The following is a 20975-nucleotide window of genomic DNA, read 5'->3' as shown; positions in this document are numbered from 1 at the left end:
AAAGTTAAATGACAGCCACTGGGGATGCAAGTGTAGTGGGATCATTTCACTAGGTATGTTTTAAGTTGTAGTCTACACTTGGAGTAGGAGCATTAATTGTTTATTACTTTTAGCTTTGTAGAAGGAGATTGCCAGGGTGAGGGTGATATGGCAGATAAGGACTGGTCTGTACAGTGCAGGTTAATTCCTGGAGATGACTGTAAGATAAGTTTGTGAATAGTGTCTTAGGTTGTAAAAGTGTTACAAGATACATAAACTAAGTCTGAGATCCTTGTAAGTCCCCATTTTCAATCATTCAAACTCTCGTTTCTGGGGCACATACTTATTAGTCTAGAAATATAAAACTGTTATTATGTGGGTATATGTAGAAACTGACACACACACACACACACAATTTTGTATTATAGGATCGAACGCTAGAAATAGCGAACGATGTATTATCGAACTCAAATGCATAAAACCACAAATTTTCGAAGGAACAGATCAGCAAATTTTTTCCCAGGGAAAAAATTCACTGATCAAAAGAAAAAAAAATGTACAGGCAACATAAAGTGGGGGGCTTCTCCCCTCGCACCACCCAATGTGGGGGGCTGTGCCCCCACACTCCCCACCTTAAATATATCAACTCCGAGATCACACCACAGTGAAGAAAACAGCAAAGTCTGGAGAACAGCCCAGCACATTTTTTTTTCCTGGGAAAAAATTTTCTGATCCATTCCTTCGATATTCTGTGGTTTCATTCATTTGGGTTCGACAAATGAGCGTTTGCTATTTCTAGCATTCGTTTATGTAATAGGAACCCCCCCTACACACACACACACACACACACACACACACACACACACACACACACACACACACACACACACACACACACAAACACATTACACATTTTCTGTCACAGACTCATAGTTCACATTGCTCTACTGTTACACTGACCCCTCTGTTAAGTCTCAGTTTCAGATTTACTGGTCTAGCATAGTCATATACTGTCCATTATCTAGTCTTGTTGCTATTCTGCATTTTCCACTGTCTATATTCTAAAATAAATAAAATATGCGTATTGTCTATTGTCAGTGCATGCACTGATGCTTGATCCTACATCATAGTTTTTGTGCTTTTCACCATCTCTCACCCCAGTGCCCTTTCTATTGTAGCTTCCAGTGGCCACGGCATTTCCCATGTAATTCTCTGTGTAGATACTGCAATATTCAGTTCTGTAGTATGATTTTGCCCTATTGCCTCCACACATCCTTCTCTGTACAACCCCGTCTCTCTTGTTTTATGTATCCTACCACAACACACTTGCCTTTTGTGTTCTACTGCTCATAGGCATTTGAAACCTTCTTCACCAAACAAGAGCCACGTTACCATAGGTCATTCTCATCTTACCATCAAATACTGTTCTCTGACCTTTCACATACTATGGAGTCAGTAGCACATTGTGTCAGTGTTTTTTTTTATTTTATCTAACTAATGAATACCAATATATACATATCTACCTAAGGACAGAGATGATATACAGGACTGCATTCTTAATCTACATGTACTTTTCTGATCAGTCATTCTATTCAATGTCTAGAATTCTTGTTTAGGACAAGCATTTCAACGCAGCTGAAAGAACAAACCTTATAAAATCCAGTGCTAAGTTCTGTTAAACTCAGTAATGACTGCCCACATTATGGCTGTTCTTTAATAGCTGCCTAGCAATGCTTGATTTCATTCTTTAAAATTATATTCAGCTTCGATGATCAACCACCTGCAGAAGAGCTCAACTCAAAGAATCAGTACGTACTACAAGTATAACAATTTTTGAGATGATTATTATGTTAATGAAGTAACTTTGTGACAGTTTCACATCTGGTACAAGTATGAAATGTATATAATATATGTTCTATAGCGCCTCATACAAGTTTTAGTAGCTTGAAGACATTTCTACCAAACTGCAGTAGCAAAATATTTTAACATTCAAAGTGCATAAACCATTTCCAGTCAGTTTTGCCAGCAAGACTGCCTTAGGAATCAACCTGTAGCTGATTAACATCCAAATAATTCGATTTTTGCTTATGTCTGTGTGATACGAGAAGAGGAAAGTGCTCAAGGGAGTATGACATATCAGTTAAAGTCTGTATCCTGACCCTGTCACCTACACAGGAAGGGCACGGTAGGCTTTCACCAAATCATTTTGAAAGTTATTCTTTGAATAATTACAAGCTTCCAAGTTAAAATCAGATGTGCTGCTGTCTTAGTTCTCTACTCCAGAATAAGGGCTTCATTCGCCTTCTTATGTTCACTGTGTACAGCAGTATTTGTTATGCCATAGCACGACAAGTTGTCTGTGTAAATAAGTGAAACTTGAGACCATTGATTGACATAAACTATAATTATGTCCATATTTACAGAAGTTTTATGTAAGCATCGATTGCACTTTTCATTGTTTTAATCTTTACTTTTAGTTCCTTGGCCTTTTTCTAATTGAAGAAATCATATGCCCAAACAGTGACAAAATTTGCATCATACGGTGTTTTTTTTTTCATGCAGTAAACTTGTGATGAGTCTTAACTGCTAAACAAAAGGGTTGGATAACATAACTTTAGGAGTTACAGGCTCTTCAGCACATCTTTATGAATGTTATGTAATTTAACCTTTACATTGCAATCACGTGACTCCTCTCCACCCATCCAGTGCATAACTTCTTGACTGTATGGTTTTAAAACCATAAAGGCACAAATGACTAGTTATGTTAATACTGTCCTTGTTGTCTGTCAAGTTCAGATGTAGGGATACAGCCAAGCATTTGTCATGTATACTTCAGAATAATTTATTTTGTAATGGGAGATGTGTTAGAATGCTATTTTTATGAAGTTATGGAGTAAGTTATTATTATCTTTTATTTATGTCTACAATGAACTTATTAAAACCAAACTGACTGAAAGGACAAATCAAAACACAACTTACCAAAAAAAAAAATTCAAATAAAAGCATTTTTGCTTGTGGGGAAGGTTAAAACCCACAGATTTCCCAAACCTCCTGCTACTTATATATTCCAAAGCTGCACAAGAGTAGGGCAAGAGCAAAGTCTCCACACCCAATATAAAGTAAACTCTTACAACTAATTAACAGCTCTTTTCAATAAAATAAATATCCAACGTGTTGTACTGCACAATATGTTGGATAAAATGAACATGTGATAGAATTAAATTCACCCATATATTACATATAAAGAGATAGCTAGATGTGTATGTATATATAATTTTCTGCCTCTTTTCCTACTTACAGTCTGGACATGCCTATTTATTCCCCATCACTGAGTTAGCAACCAGTTGTGCCACAGCTATCATTCAGGTAGCCATGATTTTTTTCTGATTTTTTTTTGCCCTAATTCCCCACCCTCCCCAGTGGTGACATATGTGTTAGCAAACATGACTGCCAGCTATGTCTCATTTTGTGAATGTGCATCTTCATGTACATGCCACACAAACACTACCAATGGATGTGGCTTGTTGCTTAGTCATGCCCCCAACCCATGTGCTACATGCTATGCATCTCTTTCGCCCTAGCAAGTAATATGATACCCCTCCCCCACAATGGGGGAGCTGGCATTGGCTGCTCAGTCCCACTTTCCCTTGCCAACTCCTCCAGTGCCTGTGTCATCAGCTGATCCCAGGTCATTTGCCTCACAGTCTTGGCGCCATCTCTCTGTACCACAGAGTGAACCACAAAGTAGCAACTGGTTTAATGTCAGTATTTCATATCACATTACATTGTTGGAGTTATTTCTTCCGAATTCTAATTATTTTTCCTTTTTTCTTTTTAGAATTTTTTGTGAATATTAGCACCCAGAACAAGTTACTGATGATCCTTTGTTTGCAACCCATGTCATAGTCTTCATACTATTGTTATCCCTTTAACTGTCAAAAACTTCAAAATGAAAATATTGCTAGTTGAGGTACACATTTAGTGACTGCAGAAAGCATAAACTTGGCAAAAGTATTCTGATAAATGCAGATCAGTTCCAATAGTTTTGTTTTACAACCATGGTTCTTATTTTAATGAACATCTCACTCATATAGCAGATATTAGTAATATAAGAAGGCAGCCTAGCATTAATTTGGTAGACCAAAACAATACAAAATTTCCTAAACTGAGAAGCAATTCTCAAAATTTAATGTGGCAGTCTGTATAGCAGAACTCTGGAGATGTACCATAGGGGAGTCAAGTCTGGGTTAAACAAAAATTAACAACTTCATCTATCTTCACTAATTGTTCAGTCAGTGATTAAGAAGGTCAGTTCGTGTGTGATTTAAAAATGGCTTAGGTGCCTATATTTCTCACCCTCTGTCAGGTGAAAAGCAACGACAAGAGATGAGCTATCTTTATGTGGAAGGGGTCAAAAAGGCAACATGCGGGAATCAGGTAAATGGATGTGTGTGAATACTGTGCAACACAGTGAGGTACACAGGGAATGTCTATAAATATGCACACATATAAATGCAATTGCGCGTGTGTGTGTGTGTGTGTGTGTGTGTGTGTGTGTGTGTGTGTGTGTATGAGTGTGCATGTGTGCTCATGTCCACATATGTGTATATCAGTTTTCTGAGAGAAACAGTGTGTGTGTGTGTGTGTGTGTGTGTGTGTGTGTGTGTGTGTGTGTGTGTGTGTGTGTGTGTGTGTGTGTGTGTGTGTGTATGTTGACAGGGACAACTCTCTGGTGTAACACAGCTTGGAGTATCTCGTATTTCAAATTACCTTTTATATCGCATGTACCGAATATATATTTCATACTGTAAATAAATATTAACTAGAATTAAATATAAAACTTAGAAATGCACCTGACTAAATGACGCAGAGCTTCTAGACCATTTCTACCCTATGTACATCAATGTCAATCCAAATTTTAGTAACACATATCAGTTAAACAACCTTTTGTGTAGGTAGTTGCAGCCACCTGAGATACATAAATGTAGAGTGTGAGGTCTGCTGTCTGACCATGTAATTGTACTGCAGGTTAGGCACGATGAATGACGGAGCCACAATGCAGGAAATGTATACCCTAAATGTATTGTATAAGGTTTTTTATTTTACACAGTCATATCATAAATATTCCATGTATTCATTTTCTGCATATTTATTATGGATTAACATTTCTCATTCAGTTTAACAGGATACAAAAATTGCATATGTTGAATATTGAACTGGTTTATTTAAGTTACATAGCTGTTTATAAACAGGCTGCTACAGGGATGTCTTTCTACTCCATTTGTGAGGTAATTTTATCCTTTGTTAATTTATTGATTATGTTGTAATAGTTTGATATGGTTATATTACTTTACGCTTTATCAAGCTTCACTGTTTCTCTTCAGACTGGTTTTGCTAGAAAGAAATTGTTCCCATCGGTTTAGTGTGGATCACTGTGGTTCTTGTTTTCTTTTCTTTTATTTCATTGTGTTGTACTTTTTTAAATCCTAAGTGTAGTAAATGTAATTTGTACATGCTTTGTTTATGAATGTATGGTATTTTTGGTGTTTATACTCTTGTGCATGGTGTGTGAAGTCTCCTATTTTGCCTATTAGTGAACAGGGTGAAGCTACAGTAACTGACATTATGGCCAAAAGTGGTGATAAATGTTTAATGAAGCAAGTAGAGTAATGATAAACAAAATATCTTCTGACGGACCCTACGTCAGTGGGTACAGCATATCACCCAACCCCCCACACATTAAAAGAACTGCATAAGCATTTAGGTTTTTTATTCTTTATATGCCAAAATGTAATATAAGTTCATTTAGCAAGCCAACTCATATTTATACTTTGCCTTGTACGTTATCTCTTTCTTTTCTTGTAGAAATATCTGTGTTTTGTTTTACATTTCTATCTAAAGCAGTTCAAGCTGCAAGGAGAAAATATATGATTTAGATTAACTGATGCCCTTGCAAGGTTTACAACATATTAAATAACCTCTAAACCCACTTTTTATTTTTGTATTCCTCATACTGACTATATGCTCACATAGCTGTAATAGTTTATTAATGAAGGGGTATGCACTGTTTTAGTTATGTACAACCTATTAATTTAAATATGAAGCAAGTATTTTATTTATTAAATCAATTTTACCGCTGCTGGTATTTTGTACCATGGTTTGCTGTTGTTGGATTGATATTACAAATAAATGCATATAGTTTTGGAACTGTATTTTTAAAAATGATGATGAAGATGTTTAGTTGTAGATGTTCATGGTCATATAGCATCTGCTTCACAGCTTCAGGGTCACATATTTAATTCTAACCTCCAGCTACTGCCTGTGTGAAATTTACATACTCCTCAACTCAGCCTAACTTAATTGCTGACTAACTAGACTGGCTATACTAATTGTCTATATATATATATATATATATATATATATATATATATATATACATATGTGTGTGTGCATATATATATATATATATATATATATATATATATATATATATATATCTTGCATTTTGAACAGATCTTGTGGCCAAGATGATGGCTGGAAAAGGTCCAGAAAGAACTAGTTCACTTATGCGGCTAACAAATAAATAAGACTACACCTTCATGAACAGCAAGGCTGTTTTCCTGGTGTCATGGCTGAATTCCCTCCAGTATATATAGCTATCATGACAAGACTCCCTTTTAGAAGATCAATAAGCTTAGTAGGATTTAACAGTTCAAATAAATAAACAAATAAGCATGCATACTGTGACAATAGCAATGCCAGTAAGGAGACTAAAATCTACTTTTATTAATAAAAAAAACATAAGAAATGGGTGCAACTAAATAAACCCCAAGTCTGAACATATCTGCTGTAAAGAACTGTCAGCTGAAAGCAATAAAACAAATATTATGAGCAGAATGTCTAATCCATAGCACAAAATAGATATCTCAATTTTAAATTAGAACTCCACTCCATGTTGTTTTAGTGTTTCTGTCTACTCTGGACTAAGCAAATAGTTTAATAGATTAATTCACACATAAACAGTGAGAAGAACTGAAAATTCACTTCTCTTCTGTATATGAAAAACAAAGCAGCTTATTCTCAGCCATTTCACACCCCACGTATGTCTTTTGCTAAAAGAAAAACATCTTGCAGCAGAAAGTACGACTATGTACTTGAACCATTTATAATTATGTGGCACTGTGTTTATGTGGATCAAATATCCTGGGTTCTAACATCATTATCAAATCTTTCAAAAATGTGACTGTAAAAGTGTCTCAAAAGATAGTTCTGTGAGTTAATATTTTAGTTTTAGTTATGTTTTATACCTATGTATTTATTTAGTCATTGTTAAATAAATGGGTATACTTTTATCAGTCTAGTGGTATATAAATGTTGTGCTTTAACTGTCATATCATAGACTGAGGTAAAAGGGAGTGGTCAGTATCAGCTAAGTACAGAGGACATTATGAGAGGACTTCTACACAAGAAGTGCCTCTTGGAGAATGTAATTTCCAATTGAAGAGAGGGAAAGCCTGGTCCACACACACACACAGCACAGGTGTATACATTCCAGTAAATGTGCACAGTGTGTTCAAAGTATATCAAACAAGGTATTTTATTCAGTGTTATCCAAGCTCACAAGGAAGGGGATTGACTAGACACACACAGAAAAATGTCAAGTCAGTTGCATATAAAAGTCAAATGATAACTCTCACCTACTGTATCCTGAATAAAGCTACAGCTACATAAAGGCATTCTCTCTGAAAAGGAGAGACTCCTAGTACAGAGCTCTGAGCTGCTAATACCAAATAAGACGGGGATGGATTAATAAATAAGGCAATGAGAGGGTTAGATAATCAGGCTGGTAAGGACCAGTAAGGTAATAAAATGGTACACTCAAGCATGCACACAAATATGCATGTTTTTATTTATTTGTTCATTCATTCATCTGTTCATTTGTTTGTTTATTTATTTACTCTTTTAAGCAAAAAAAGTTGTTTTTTTTATGGGATAAACCAGTATCTACAGCTAAACTAACTTCCACAAATGCTACCATATAGCCTTATGGTTTGTGGATGTAAAACATAGGTCTACAGGAAATAAATGGTTCATAGTTTATTACCATAGTCACTAGACTGTATTGTCAATAAAAGCAAGCAACAAATAAAAAAAATTGCACAGAGTGCCAGTTGCGTGATTTCTAGAAGTTATTTGTTTAGAATAATTGAGCTCAGTTGCCAAAGAAAATTAAAGAAATATATCAAGAAATAAGTTGTCCCCAGAACCTCAAACATTTCCCTGTTCTTGTCAAAGTAATTTTTTTAGATAAAACTTTTAGCTTATTATGTGTCAGTAAACCTTTTGAGACTAGAATGTGCACTCTACATTTCTGGTATGAAAATTAATGGAATTGTTGCTAACAATGTTCAGTATTCTGTAGCTCTTAGTAGAGAGCCATAGTACAGTGCAGTTTAACAGGAGTCCGCAGAAAGTTGAGCTAAGTGCATCTCACCAGCCTACCTATAAATTTACTTTGAAGGAAAGGGGCACAGAGTTCCCACGCCACAGCAGATGTACATTTATTATTTCTGCACAGCCTGCGGGTAGAAAGAATGCTTAAATCTTTACAGTACAAGTATCATTACTAGGATGGCAAGTGACTGTTGAAAAAAATATATATATATATATACATATATATATATATATATATATATATATATATATATATATATATATATATGTATATATATATATGCACACACACATATATATATAATGCATGCGGATAGGTGTGTGCGTGAATGGTTGTGCCTTCTTTGAAGGTTGGGCATCAGGGTGGCAACTCGGCACCGTTAAAAACCCACTGCCAATCATTAGTGGACCGGAGTTCCGCTGTGCCAACCCCTAACCGGGAAAAGCTGAAAGACATTAGTTTTAGGAAGAATCCAACAAATGTATAGATGTAACAAAAGTCTTTTTCTTGAAATGTTACATTTGTAATTAAGAAAAAAAAAAAAACAGTTAATAGAGTTGTCATTTAGCTGTCCCTTTCTATAATGCACCTAATAAGTTACTGGACATGAAAAACTACACAGGCTATGATAGGGTTCTACTATGAAATGCCTACTTCCTGATAGTCGATGTCTCAAAAGAACAAAAATAAAAATGGCTGAAAACTAAAAGGGTGAAAATTTTATTTTTTCTTGTTTTTTTACAGAAGGACAAGCCCCCCACACCACCAAACATACATCTACCAGCTCTGTTTTTATTAAGATGAAAGAAAGGACCCTCCCTAAAATGTGAATGAGTGCCACAGCACAATTAGAACTCACAAAGTCAATAATTTCCTACGGCAAAAAGTGTTGTGTTACAACATTTATCTTTTTTTCTGCAGGCTACTGACACTCGATAATTTTATATCATGCATGTGTAAGGAAGCCCTGTGAAAGTTATAAAACATCAAGTTTTGTAGTGATGATTACGAAACTTAAAATATCTTAAAAAAATAGATGTCCTAAAAAATTGTTTAACAGTGCTTAGAGAAAAAAAGAAGATAAAGCTACCTGCATTAGTGTATTACTACACCAGCATTTTTGCTCAACAATGTATACCTTTGCAGCTATCTGATAAATGAATAATCTGTCATCATTTACATGAAACTACAGTATCAGTGCTTCACAAGTAATAAAAGCAACACATTAGCTCAGTAAATGCTTTAGTTACTTTTTTTTCAGAAAACACACAGGTGCTAAATTATTTTAACTTTATACGAAAGTAATCCCACCTCTGCATATACACTGTTGTACCAATTCCACATTCCATGGAAGTACAACTAAACTCGACAATCTTCCCAGGAAATACGCAGCAGTCATTTTAACATCACAAATTACATACGTGTCATGCCTTTTAATCAGCCAAACTTGTATGTCAAAGCATTAAGCAGTGACTGCAGGACAGCTCACATTTAAAAAATGTGTTTGAATTTGGATATTAGCTACTGCAGAGTACCAAACGGGTTTTTGGTATGTTTGTATGCTGCGCCTGATTAGAATTTATACCAATTGATAGGCACCGCCACTTAACACAGTAGCATTAGCCTGTTGCCTTCTGCCGTTAGCACACATGCTAGTAATTGCAGTTCAGCCCTCCCCCACTCCTATAAACACCATCTAACCTCTTTTGCTTTACACAGTCTCTCCACAGTAATGAAAAAAGCAGCTTTAACAGATGAACCGGCTGTTTCTTGATAATGACATTTGCAGACCAGTGACTGTGTATTTGCTCTCAGCCAAAAAAAAAGAAAATGTCATTTGTATCACTTTTCACTTTAAAAATGTTCTGCAGTACTGAGATATCTTGACACATTGCATAATTTTTCACTTTAAAAATGTTCTGCAGTACTGAGATATCTTGCCACAGTGTCCACAGAAGGAAAAATAAGATCCATATCAATTGTAGCTAATGTATAGCAGATCAAGAAATTATAATTGTTGCAGTACTACATATGGACTAGTCCCATGTAGTTTTTAGGAGCTTTCTTAACACACTTTCTCAGTACAAGCTACACCAAGCTGAATTATGAATTATGACACCATGTTGTCACAAGGCAGAGAAGCTGCTTTTCTGGTTTATTCTGATAACTGTTCAGGATGTCTTTGCCCCATTATAATACAGGACATTTCTGTCCTGGTGCCAAAACAGATGCGTAGACACACACACACACACACACACACACACACACACACATACACACATATATATATATATATAGCATAGAGGTTCTCCCATTCGATTCTCGGCTGGAGTGCAGGGAGTGCCTTCTGTGTGGAGTCTGCATGTCCTCCCCGCGGTTGGGTGGCATTCAAAAGACATGCGTAAGGGTGTGCCTTCGTTGAAGGTTGGACGTCGAGCTGGCACCTTGGCATTGGTGAAAATCTACTGCCAATCATTAGCGGACCAGAGTTCCGCTGTGGCGACCCCTAACCGGGAAAAGCCAAAAGACAAACAACAACAACAAATATATATATATATATATATATATATATATATATATATATATATATATATATATATATATATATATATGTGTGTGTGTGTGTGTGTGTGTGTGTGTGTGTGTGTAAAAGTATATGTAGATAGATTAAAAGAGAAACATTCACATTTTGTAACTTCTTAAATATGAGAGAAAAGCTGCTTTAGTGACTACTAGGACTTTATCCTTCTGAATAATCTCAAAAAAGGTTAACTGGTCCATCATACATTTCATGACATAATGTTTCCGGGATTAAAAGCACAAAGTAAACTGCATCTTTTTTTTTGTAATATGATTCTATAAACCGGACCATAAGGTCCACTATGTCAAATCTGGAGGACATGAGGATGTTTATCCTAAGGTAAAATATTTTACTTTTTTTGATATGTCTTGCTTTTTTAATCCAGTAATTCTCTTAGCTTTCAGCCTCATATAGTTATCACTTTTTACAGAAGTCATAATGCACACCAACAACAGAAAAAGCTCAAGTGAAAGAAAAAGAAGACAGCCCAGTACTGTAAATGGTGTTCTAGCCACCCTTTGTGTCATTAAAATCTAATTTTATGCCTATTAGAATGGCCTCACAGCATCAACAGAAGCAATAGCTGCTGATTAGTGTGTAATTGACTGTAATTTTCTTTTCAGTTTTCATTTTTATCATTCCACATTTCCTTCATTTGTCACAGCCATGACGGTCTTGGAAGCAAAGATAAAATCATTAGAACAGTGTCGTAGATCTTCATCAGCCTATTGCTGTAATTATAGATTTCATCACCTTGGCGACAGCTCATGGAATGTGGTGATGAAAAGCCCTTGACACCTCAGTTAAGCCCCACCTACCACATGATTACTATAAAAGATTACATTTTAAAAAGTGTTAATAATGTCAAGTTCAAACAGCTGCTACATGTAGAAAAATCTAACAACCTCCTTCACGCTGAATTACCAACCTAGTTGACATAATTTCATTCAAAACACATTGCGTTGTGATACTAATTTCAAAACACATACAGAATACATACATACTCAAATATTAATGCAAAACAACTGCCTGAGTGAATACTTCAACAGCATAAAATAGGCTTCTGATTTAAATATTTGCAATTACAGCTGATGAATTGAAGTCAAAAGGTCTTTTTTTTCTCTGTCAAGTAAACTTGATACAAGTTGAAATTGCATTTTCTTAAGCAGGGCTTTCTACATTTTCTGAAGTCACAATAACATGTCTTCTTTATTACTGCTTTCATATTAAAACTCTAGGAGCAATTTTATGACTTCAATGTACAGATTAATTGGAGCTTTTCCCCCCAGTCCTCCACTGAAAAAGGGCACCTGTGCCAAGCTGTACTTTCCCAGTAAACAAATGCCAATCAATCAATCAATAAATAACTCTCTTCCTACCTTCCAAGCAGCCATCAAATTGATTGACCTGTACCAATTGCTTATTTTCATATTTGCTGTCTTATTTTAAACTGTTGTGGGCATATTTAGGCCTTCACTATATCTGACAATGAAATAACTAACACATTCACTAAATTTGTCTAAAAATACTTGATATACTCTTCAGACATACAACCTATATTTAATATTGAAATGCAAAAACATAATACAGGTTTACAGGTGAAAATTTGTAAGATAAGTTTCATTTAAACAAAAGTAATAAAACAGTTGAAAATAAAAAACACTTTATTCATACCAAAGTAAGCACTATCATTTGATGAAATCTTGAAAATTTGTAAGATGAAAGAGGTTACTTTGGCTTGAATAAAAGGATTATTATTTTTTACTTTTTATTGTTAACATTGTTTTTATTGAGTGTTATTAGATGTGTTCTATTGGAATATGCTGTTTCTTTTATATATTTAGTTTAACAAACACTGTTTAAAATTAGCTGAGTGCAACAAAATCACATAGGTAAGTAGGAATATAAAGATTTAAATTCAGCAAAACAAAAAGAATGCTGCCTCTGGCAGGAGGGTCTTATTCCTGTGTACAGTAATTGAACAACCTAGAAATGCAGTACTGACCTGAGGTGAAAGACCATTTCCAATAGAAGGATTCATGGGGTTTGAAGGTCCAGATGGAGGCACAAAGCTGTCTGTATAGCCTGAAAATCCATGCCTGCTTGTGGGGAGACAGTATGCCGAACTGCTGTCAGGACTAGAAATGCCACTTTGATGGACAGTTGTGGGAGGCAATGGTTGAGGTCTGTGCACTGTGCTGCTGGAATCTGAAACAGCTAAAATGAAAAGAACATTCCTTTACTGGTGAGTTACTTAGAAATGAAGCCACAAACTCATCAGCTCAGACATCATAGTCTGTATTATTTGTTGGTCAAGCTAATAGTACCCAGCAAATGGCACAATATTTCTTTCTTTCATGTGAATATTCCAAGTTACAGTGATGAGGAATGTCTTCCTTTTTTAAATCCAAATACTTGAATTTAAAGATAAAAAAATACCAAGTAATTCAAACACTTTCCATTCTTTAAGCATAAGTGTAAGTTGCAGACAACAAGCATCTTATGATAAAATATGATGGGAAAAGAGGGAGCAAACATAGACTTATTAATATCACTATTATGTCTCTTAACTGCTGCAGATATCTTTCCAACTTGAATGCACACCCTTTTTCTCATCCCACTCTCAACACCATTTTTACTTTTGGATTTTATTAACAGCTTCTTTCCATCTGGTCGCTGGTTCAGCAGATGAGTATTTTAAGGCCTTGTGCAAGGAAGCAGTGATGTTGTTTTTAGACTAATATAGCCTATGAAAAGCTAATGTGAAGAAGAGGATGTAATATGCATTTGTTTGAGAGCAAACACGGTGTCTGTTTCAAATGTGTGAAAGAAAGTAAGAGAAAATGATTGGTATCCCAAGGGACTACTGTGCCTGATTACCTGGTGTGCCATTCCTGCTCTCAACCTATAGGAGAATAAAAATAAGACTTGCAGAGAAAGGATGTACTGCAAGAAAATGAAGTTAGGACGTTTGGAAAATGCGCAACCGAAGCATAATTCTAAACATTCTGTCAGACTGACACAGATAGTCCCAGAAATGTAAAAGTCCAAACAGCAGGTGAAGAGATGAGAAGGAGAAATCTCACAACAAAAATACACCAACAGTGGAGGAAACAGTCCCTAGTCAGAGTTCTAAACTCAAGTAAAGCAAAAAATTCATGGAAGAGAAAGTTCTAGAAAATGAGCCTCTGTAAATAAGAAAAAATTAAAACAAAAGACAAATTATGTTCTAGCAAACTGTTTGCAGAGGGAAAGCAACCTAGAGAAGAAAATAGAATGGCAGGGTGGTGGTCAGTCACAGTGAGACAAAGAGAGAGTATCCTACAGAAGGATGGTGTCCACTTGTACTTGGATGAAGAGAGAAAAACAAATAAAAATGAAAATAAAAATAAGAGGGTAGTGTTTACTAAGGCTCCATATTGAAATGTCAGCACGCAAAATGCCAAGTGCTGAAAAGCCAAAAAAAAAAAGACCAAAAACACAGAAAAAGTGTGAATCACAAAAATCACTCTCCTCCTTAAAACTTCTTTTTTGCAGGTAGTCAAGCCCCCCTGCACCTCCCTATGTGGGGTAGGTGAGCCACCTACTCTCACCACACCCATATATATATATATATATATATATATATATATATATATATATATATATATATATATATATATATATATATATATATATATATATATATATATATATATATATATATATATATATATATATATATATATATATATATATATATATATATATATATATATATACAAACTTTGTCATTGTGATCTGTAGTTAGAGTAAGGAACAGGTGGAGGAGACCCTGGAGAGATGGAGATATGCACTAGAGAGAAGAAGAATGAAGTTCAGCAGGACTAAGACAGAATATATGTGTGTGAATGAGAGGGAGGATAGAGAAATGGTGAGGATGCAAGGAGTAGAGGTGGCGAAGGTGGATGAGTTTAAATACTTGGGATCAATAGTTCAGAGTAATGTTGAGTGTGGAAGAGAGGTGAAGAAGAGAGTACAGACAGGATGGAGTGGGTGGAGAAGAGTGTCAGGAGTGATTTGTGACAGACGAATACCAGTAAGAATCAACGGGAAGTTCTACAAGAGGGTAGTGAGACCAGCTATGTTATATGGGTTGGAGACAGTGGCATTGACAAAAAGGCAGGAGTTAGAGCTGGATGTGGCAGAGTTAACAATGTTAAGATTTGCACTGGGTGTGACAAGGGTGGACAGGATTAGGAATAAGTATATTAGAGGGTCAGCCCAGGTTGGAAGGTTTGGAGACAAAGCCAGAGAGACAAGATTACGTTGGTTTGGACATGTGCTGAGGAGGGATGCTGAGTATATTGGGAAAAAGATGCTAAGGATGAAGCTACCAGGTAACAGGAAAAGAGGAAGGCCTAAGATAAGGTTTATGATGTGGTGAGAGAGGACATGCAGGTGGTTGGTGTGACAGAGCAAGATGCAGAGGACAGGAAGAAATAGAAACAGATGATCCGCTGTATATATATATATATATATATATATATATATATATATATATATATATATATATATATATATATAAACTCCATACCTCAGAGAAAAAGGGAATATTCCAAAAAATGGCATGCTGGACTTGGTATATACAGGTCCGATGTTTACGCCATTCAGTCTCTGTGTTTCAGGACACACTATAGCAGGTTCCATCATTTCAAATCAGTACTGTTTACTAAAAGACAAGACAACTTTAAACAGAGCCTTAATGATAATTCTCTTGATTTATTAAACAGGAACCTTAAATAGAAAAAAGAGTGTATGATGTATCAGGGTTACAGAAGAAAAGAACAAGAAACATGAGCAAGGTAGAGTCACGAAACAATACTGGCATGAATTGCCTTTCTTCGGAGAAGAGTTACATATTAAGACCACAGACCTTGTATTGAAACAGGAGGAGGCAGTGTCTTATAAGTCATGATAGACAGACTGTGAGGAAACTCCTAAGGTAGCTGACTTCCATGTAATATGGATAAACTTTAAAAACGCACTCTGGGAAGACGCCACTTTAAGTACAGCAGGGGAAAATATGACTAGAGATTTAGGGGAGGAAGATGAACAAAATGTTTCTACATCTTACTCATATACAAAATGATTTATTGTACACGGTAAGTAAGGACAAAGAGAATGTAGTGCATCCCTTTTAGTGCTCAAACATTTCAGATACCTAGTAATGAGGTTAGCACATAGCCACAGACTAGGACAACTAGGAATGAACAAGACCAAAACACTGATCCCTGCAAGGATTTACCAGCCAGGAATCATGACAGAAGTGGAGAAATTCCATGCTGGGTGCCCTGACTGCCAGAAACAGCCCGTCATCTCCATCTTCGAAACCCCCTTGATTCCAATACCTATCAAATAAGTGCTCTTTAAACATATTGCTGGACCACTGGTAAAATCCAGCAATTGGTTTCAATACATTTGGTTTATTCTGGACTATGCAGCTAATTACCCTGAAGTTATTCCCCTGAGTAAAATTAGTGCTAAATCTACCGCTAGGAAGTTAGTCTTATTATTTTCCAAAGCAGAGATATCCGAGGAAATTCTTGTTGACTAGGAGACTCCATATATGCCCAGAATAAAAGCATCAGCTGAGACAAAGCTTTAAGGTCAAGCAATTAAAAACCTCAGTGCACCACCCTCACAAATCGGTAAGTGAAGTGTTTTAAGTGAGCATTAAAGTTATTGCTGAAAAAAATAGTTATTAAAGAAGATGTTAAAAACTGAGATCAGTTAATACCAATCCTTCTGTCTGCCATTACAGCAGTACAACAAGCCTCAACAGGGTTCAGTCTTTTGGAGTTTGTATATAGCCAGCACCCTAGTAGGCTGTTAAATATTGTCGCAAAAACTTGGGAAGAAGAGAAACCCCTGACTAAAAGTATCACAGAACACTATACCAGTTTGCACAATAGGCTGAATGTAGTGATGCCCATCATTTTGGAACTTTTTGAAAGATCCCAGGCTATTCAACAAGGGGTAAATACCAGTAATGCAAAGACCAGGAATTCAAAGTTGGAGATCAAGTGTTTGGCCCTCTCTACAGCAAACACATTTTTGGATAAATGTCTTGGTCTTTTTGATACAGTAAAAAAATCAAGTCATATGAACTACAGAGCAAGACAGTCTGGTAAAAGAACACCAGGACAGGTTTACAAAGCATTGAAAGAAACACAGGCCTCTGTAGTTAGTTTAGCAACACCGACTAGCGGGCCTGGTAATGAAAGAAAAATGACTTGCATGCTTGTAGTTCCGGTAGATGACACACTTGTCCAAAGCATGAAAACAAGAAGCAAAGGAGTTTCTTTAAGAGGTAAAGAAGTCTTTTCAGAGCTGCCTGACAGAACAGGCCTGATTCAACACCATAGTCAGCCTATTCCTGGCAAAAAGGTTAACATAAAAACTACAGAGAAAGAAGTGCAAAAACTAAGGTGATGAAGGAGACAAAATGTCAGACACATAGTATTACTCCCACTGTCTAATGAAACAATCATCTGTACTGATTTTAGGAAACTCAACAGCATTTCAAAAACTGACAGCTAGTCATTATCTAATGTTGAGGGACTAATACAAAGACTGGGAAAGGCTAAATTCTTGACCATGTCAGATATAATAATGGGATACTTGCAGGTACCTCTACTGTCTGAAACAGAGAAAAGACACTTACCCAGACAGAAATTATACAAAAAAGGCAATACATAGTTATTAGAACAGTTTGCATACGTCTGATGCTTAGCAAAGTGAAGTATTTTTACTCTGCTGGCTGCTGGTCATTCAGTTTTGTAGTTATTAAAATATTCAAAACCAACAAAATAGTACCAGCTTAAAGAACATAGTGTACTGAGAACATAGACCTTTACATTGTGAATCACCATGTGTTTTGCAGGTGTGTCTTGATGTGTCCATTACATTGGACATAGAAGGTTATGTGAGCACTAGAGTTTTACATTATGGTTTAGCAAGGACATAGAACAGGATATGAACATTAACTTTTACCTTGTGGTATAGAAGTGGGCTGGTAAGGTGTTTCTGGAAGCTGGTATGGTTGAAGAGCTGTCACAGCTGTGGGTGGGAATCCTCCTGGGATGAGATGGTTGAAGGCCATTAGCTGACTAGCCCCCGCTTGTTTTCTCCACCTTGCTCTTCTGTTACTAAACCAAACCTTGCAATATAAAAACAGAAATATAACATTAAAATACCACATTATGATATCTATATCTTAGAGGAAGCTGACAAATTGATGAACCATTTCAGAAATTCATCTTGCAAGTGCACAGACACCTAGTAACAGATTTTGACCGATGACAAACAGAAATTGGGCCACCTAGTTTGCCCATTGTCTAAACTGCAGCAGATTGTTACTGTTCCTTCCTGATATACACTACCTCATGTTTGCTGCATGTAGTCTTGAACATGATTAGAATTTCTTAAAATTATCATTTCTGTAAAAGAAAATCCTGACTGTATCTTCAAATTAGATACTCGTTTCTTTAGTTCACTTTTTTAAAAGATGACAGTTAATTTAGCTCCACAGAGTCCCTTGAGGTACTTAAAGGCTTTTATCTTGCTTCTCAACCTCTTATTTAAAGATCGCATATGCTAAGGTCTTGGAGTTTCTCTCTGTATTACTTTTGGTATAGCTGATACACTCTTTACATCAATCTCTGGTAAACATTCCATATCCTATTTGTGTTTATACAAAAATGAGGCATTTGAAACAGTGCCCAGTACTGCATATGGAATATCTCCAGCTATCTAACACTGAAACAATAATAATATCTTTAGTGTTCTACCTCACAGCTTTCGCTACAGCCCCTGTAGTCTACACAAACTAGGAGGCTGACTAGTTTGTGGTCATGCGATATGCCCAGCAAAGGATCTGTTACTTAGTTTTTGTGCTGTGTCCACTTCTATTTAGCTGTGTGCCCCTTTCCAATGTTTTTGTTTTACAAATGCAATATTTTTACTTTCTAAGCTGTCACATTTTAACATTCTGTCAGCATTGCTAAGTTTCTTCTTGTCATTTCTATACCTTCCTGTTTATCAGAATTGTTGCATAAATTAAGTAAAGTTTCTCCACTTATCTAGTCACTTAGAATGACTTTAAAGGTATTAGGAAAGTACTCTGCTTGATAGGTAAGGGCAACCTATTCCAGAAATAGGCTACACATTGTGGTCTGTCACGTTATTTGGTGTTGATGTGGTACTAAAGGTTTTGGTCTCTGGAATGGGTGTTTGCTTTACTACTTGGTTCTATTTAAAAGAGTGCTGGGTCATACAGAGTACAAAAGGCTAAGTGGAGATCACCCCTCAGGAGTTTGAATGACACTGAGTAGAGGGACAAGGATTTTGGTATAGAAGAAAAGCTCTTTTTACTACAAAAAACAGTGACCAAATTAGTTCCAGCTAGCATACACAGCTTTTGTTGTCTTTTAGAAAATCAGATACCTTTTTTCCAAAATAATCCTTTATATTTTGTATATTGCTCATATTATATGATATAACTACATCACTTCTTTCTCTTTTTGTATGTCATATATCTAGAATGAGATCTACTTAGCTCTTTTCTTACATATTTCTTTTTACTTTGTGTATGCCTATTGTAATGATTTCATTACGACATGTCTTTGGAATGCTGAATATTGACTCTGCCTAGTCAGACTTACCCAAGTAAATATTCATTGATGAGCAGACAGAATCCATGTTATAATTCGTCTGACTTATTCGTAATTATGGCTTATGTAGTTTCTGCTAACATTTCCAAAGATCTTTGTAGAGTAACGGTCATTACTAACTTGAAGTCTATATTTGAAAAAGAAGCATGGCACAAGATTTTCAGTCATTCAAAATGTCTTCTTTTCTTTAGTAGAAAAAAATCCTTTAACTTTGCATTCCTACCGACCCTTAAGAAGCCCTCACACTTCAACTAGTTCTTGCTCTATTAACCACATTCATAATAAAGAGGTTGACTGTCCTTATTACTCTTTTGTTAACTCCATCTCTAACACTGCTAACAACGTCTTGCCTTGATAAAATAAATTGAGCAGATGGCATTCATTTTGAGAAACTTCCCTTCCTTGGAATTATATTTTTCTAGTAATAAGACATTTCCATCATTATATCCTTATATTTAGTTATCTGGCTTTCCACTGTTATAATGGTTTATTTGTCTATTATTTATTTTGTATCATACTATTCAAGAAAATAGTTCACTTTAGATTTTGTTTATTTCTCTATCTACACAATCTTTTTACCTTAATAAATTCATTTAAATGCTTTTCTTTGCTGATTTTTCTTCCCTTGTCATTATCTATAGACACACTATTTTTCCTTGTATGTCAAGCACCTAGTTACCTGTTAAATTACAAAATTCGAGTGAAGAAAATAAACTTATTCAGTTGTTATTTGTTTTGGTTTTAGTCGTTAAATTAGAAAATTCAGCATATTCAAATGTAACAGTTTCTAGTCATGCTTATATTAACAAATACATCTGATTATCATTAAAACAACACAATCACACATACTTATATTTTCCCATGTGGTTAACCTTTTTTTCACAAACGTGCTAAGTATACCTATCACTATTACGTTTAGAAATAACTTAATATTATATTCCCACACACCAAATCTCCCTGGGCCATTTCTACCTAAAGATAACAGCCCCACATTACTTAATGGCAAAAAATTAATTTCAAATACCACAATATAATCTACAGTAATACAGCTATATATTTATTGTAACGGACAGTCCAATCTCGAAATATCTATATTAAATTATATATTTTATCATTTCTTTTAATTTTTTCTCATCACCTATTCATTTTTGCTCCATTCTGGTACTCCACACTTCACATTATAAGATTGTATGCAAAAGGCGAAAATGCCTTCCCTGCCATAAATCCCTTCTATATTCTCCTCAGA

At 35.6% G+C, this 20975-nt stretch overlaps 1 protein-coding gene across 2 annotated transcripts in view; it reads right to left on the bottom strand.

Annotated features, from left to right (window-relative positions):
- PAX3 (paired box 3) overlaps positions 1 to 20975 on the bottom strand; it is a 362599-nt gene that overhangs the window by 13528 nt on the left and 328096 nt on the right. For both annotated transcript variants that reach the window (XM_044070370.1, XM_044070371.1), the window contains exons 6-7: positions 18051 to 18216; positions 13021 to 13232 (exon numbers count right to left, since the gene is read on the bottom strand). In XM_044070370.1, the coding sequence (XP_043926305.1) occupies positions 13021 to 13232; positions 18051 to 18216 (378 nt within the window). The remainder of the gene's footprint in view (positions 1 to 13020; positions 13233 to 18050; positions 18217 to 20975) is intronic.

This window comes from Protopterus annectens, chromosome 4.part1 (genome assembly GCF_019279795.1).
Source record: "Protopterus annectens isolate FY-2018-M chromosome 4.part1, PAN1.0, whole genome shotgun sequence".
In the NCBI taxonomy this organism is placed as follows: domain Eukaryota; kingdom Metazoa; phylum Chordata; order Ceratodontiformes; family Protopteridae; genus Protopterus; species Protopterus annectens.
Note: the sequence above shows the minus strand (reverse complement) of the source record. Positions and strands in the feature narration are given on the sequence as shown.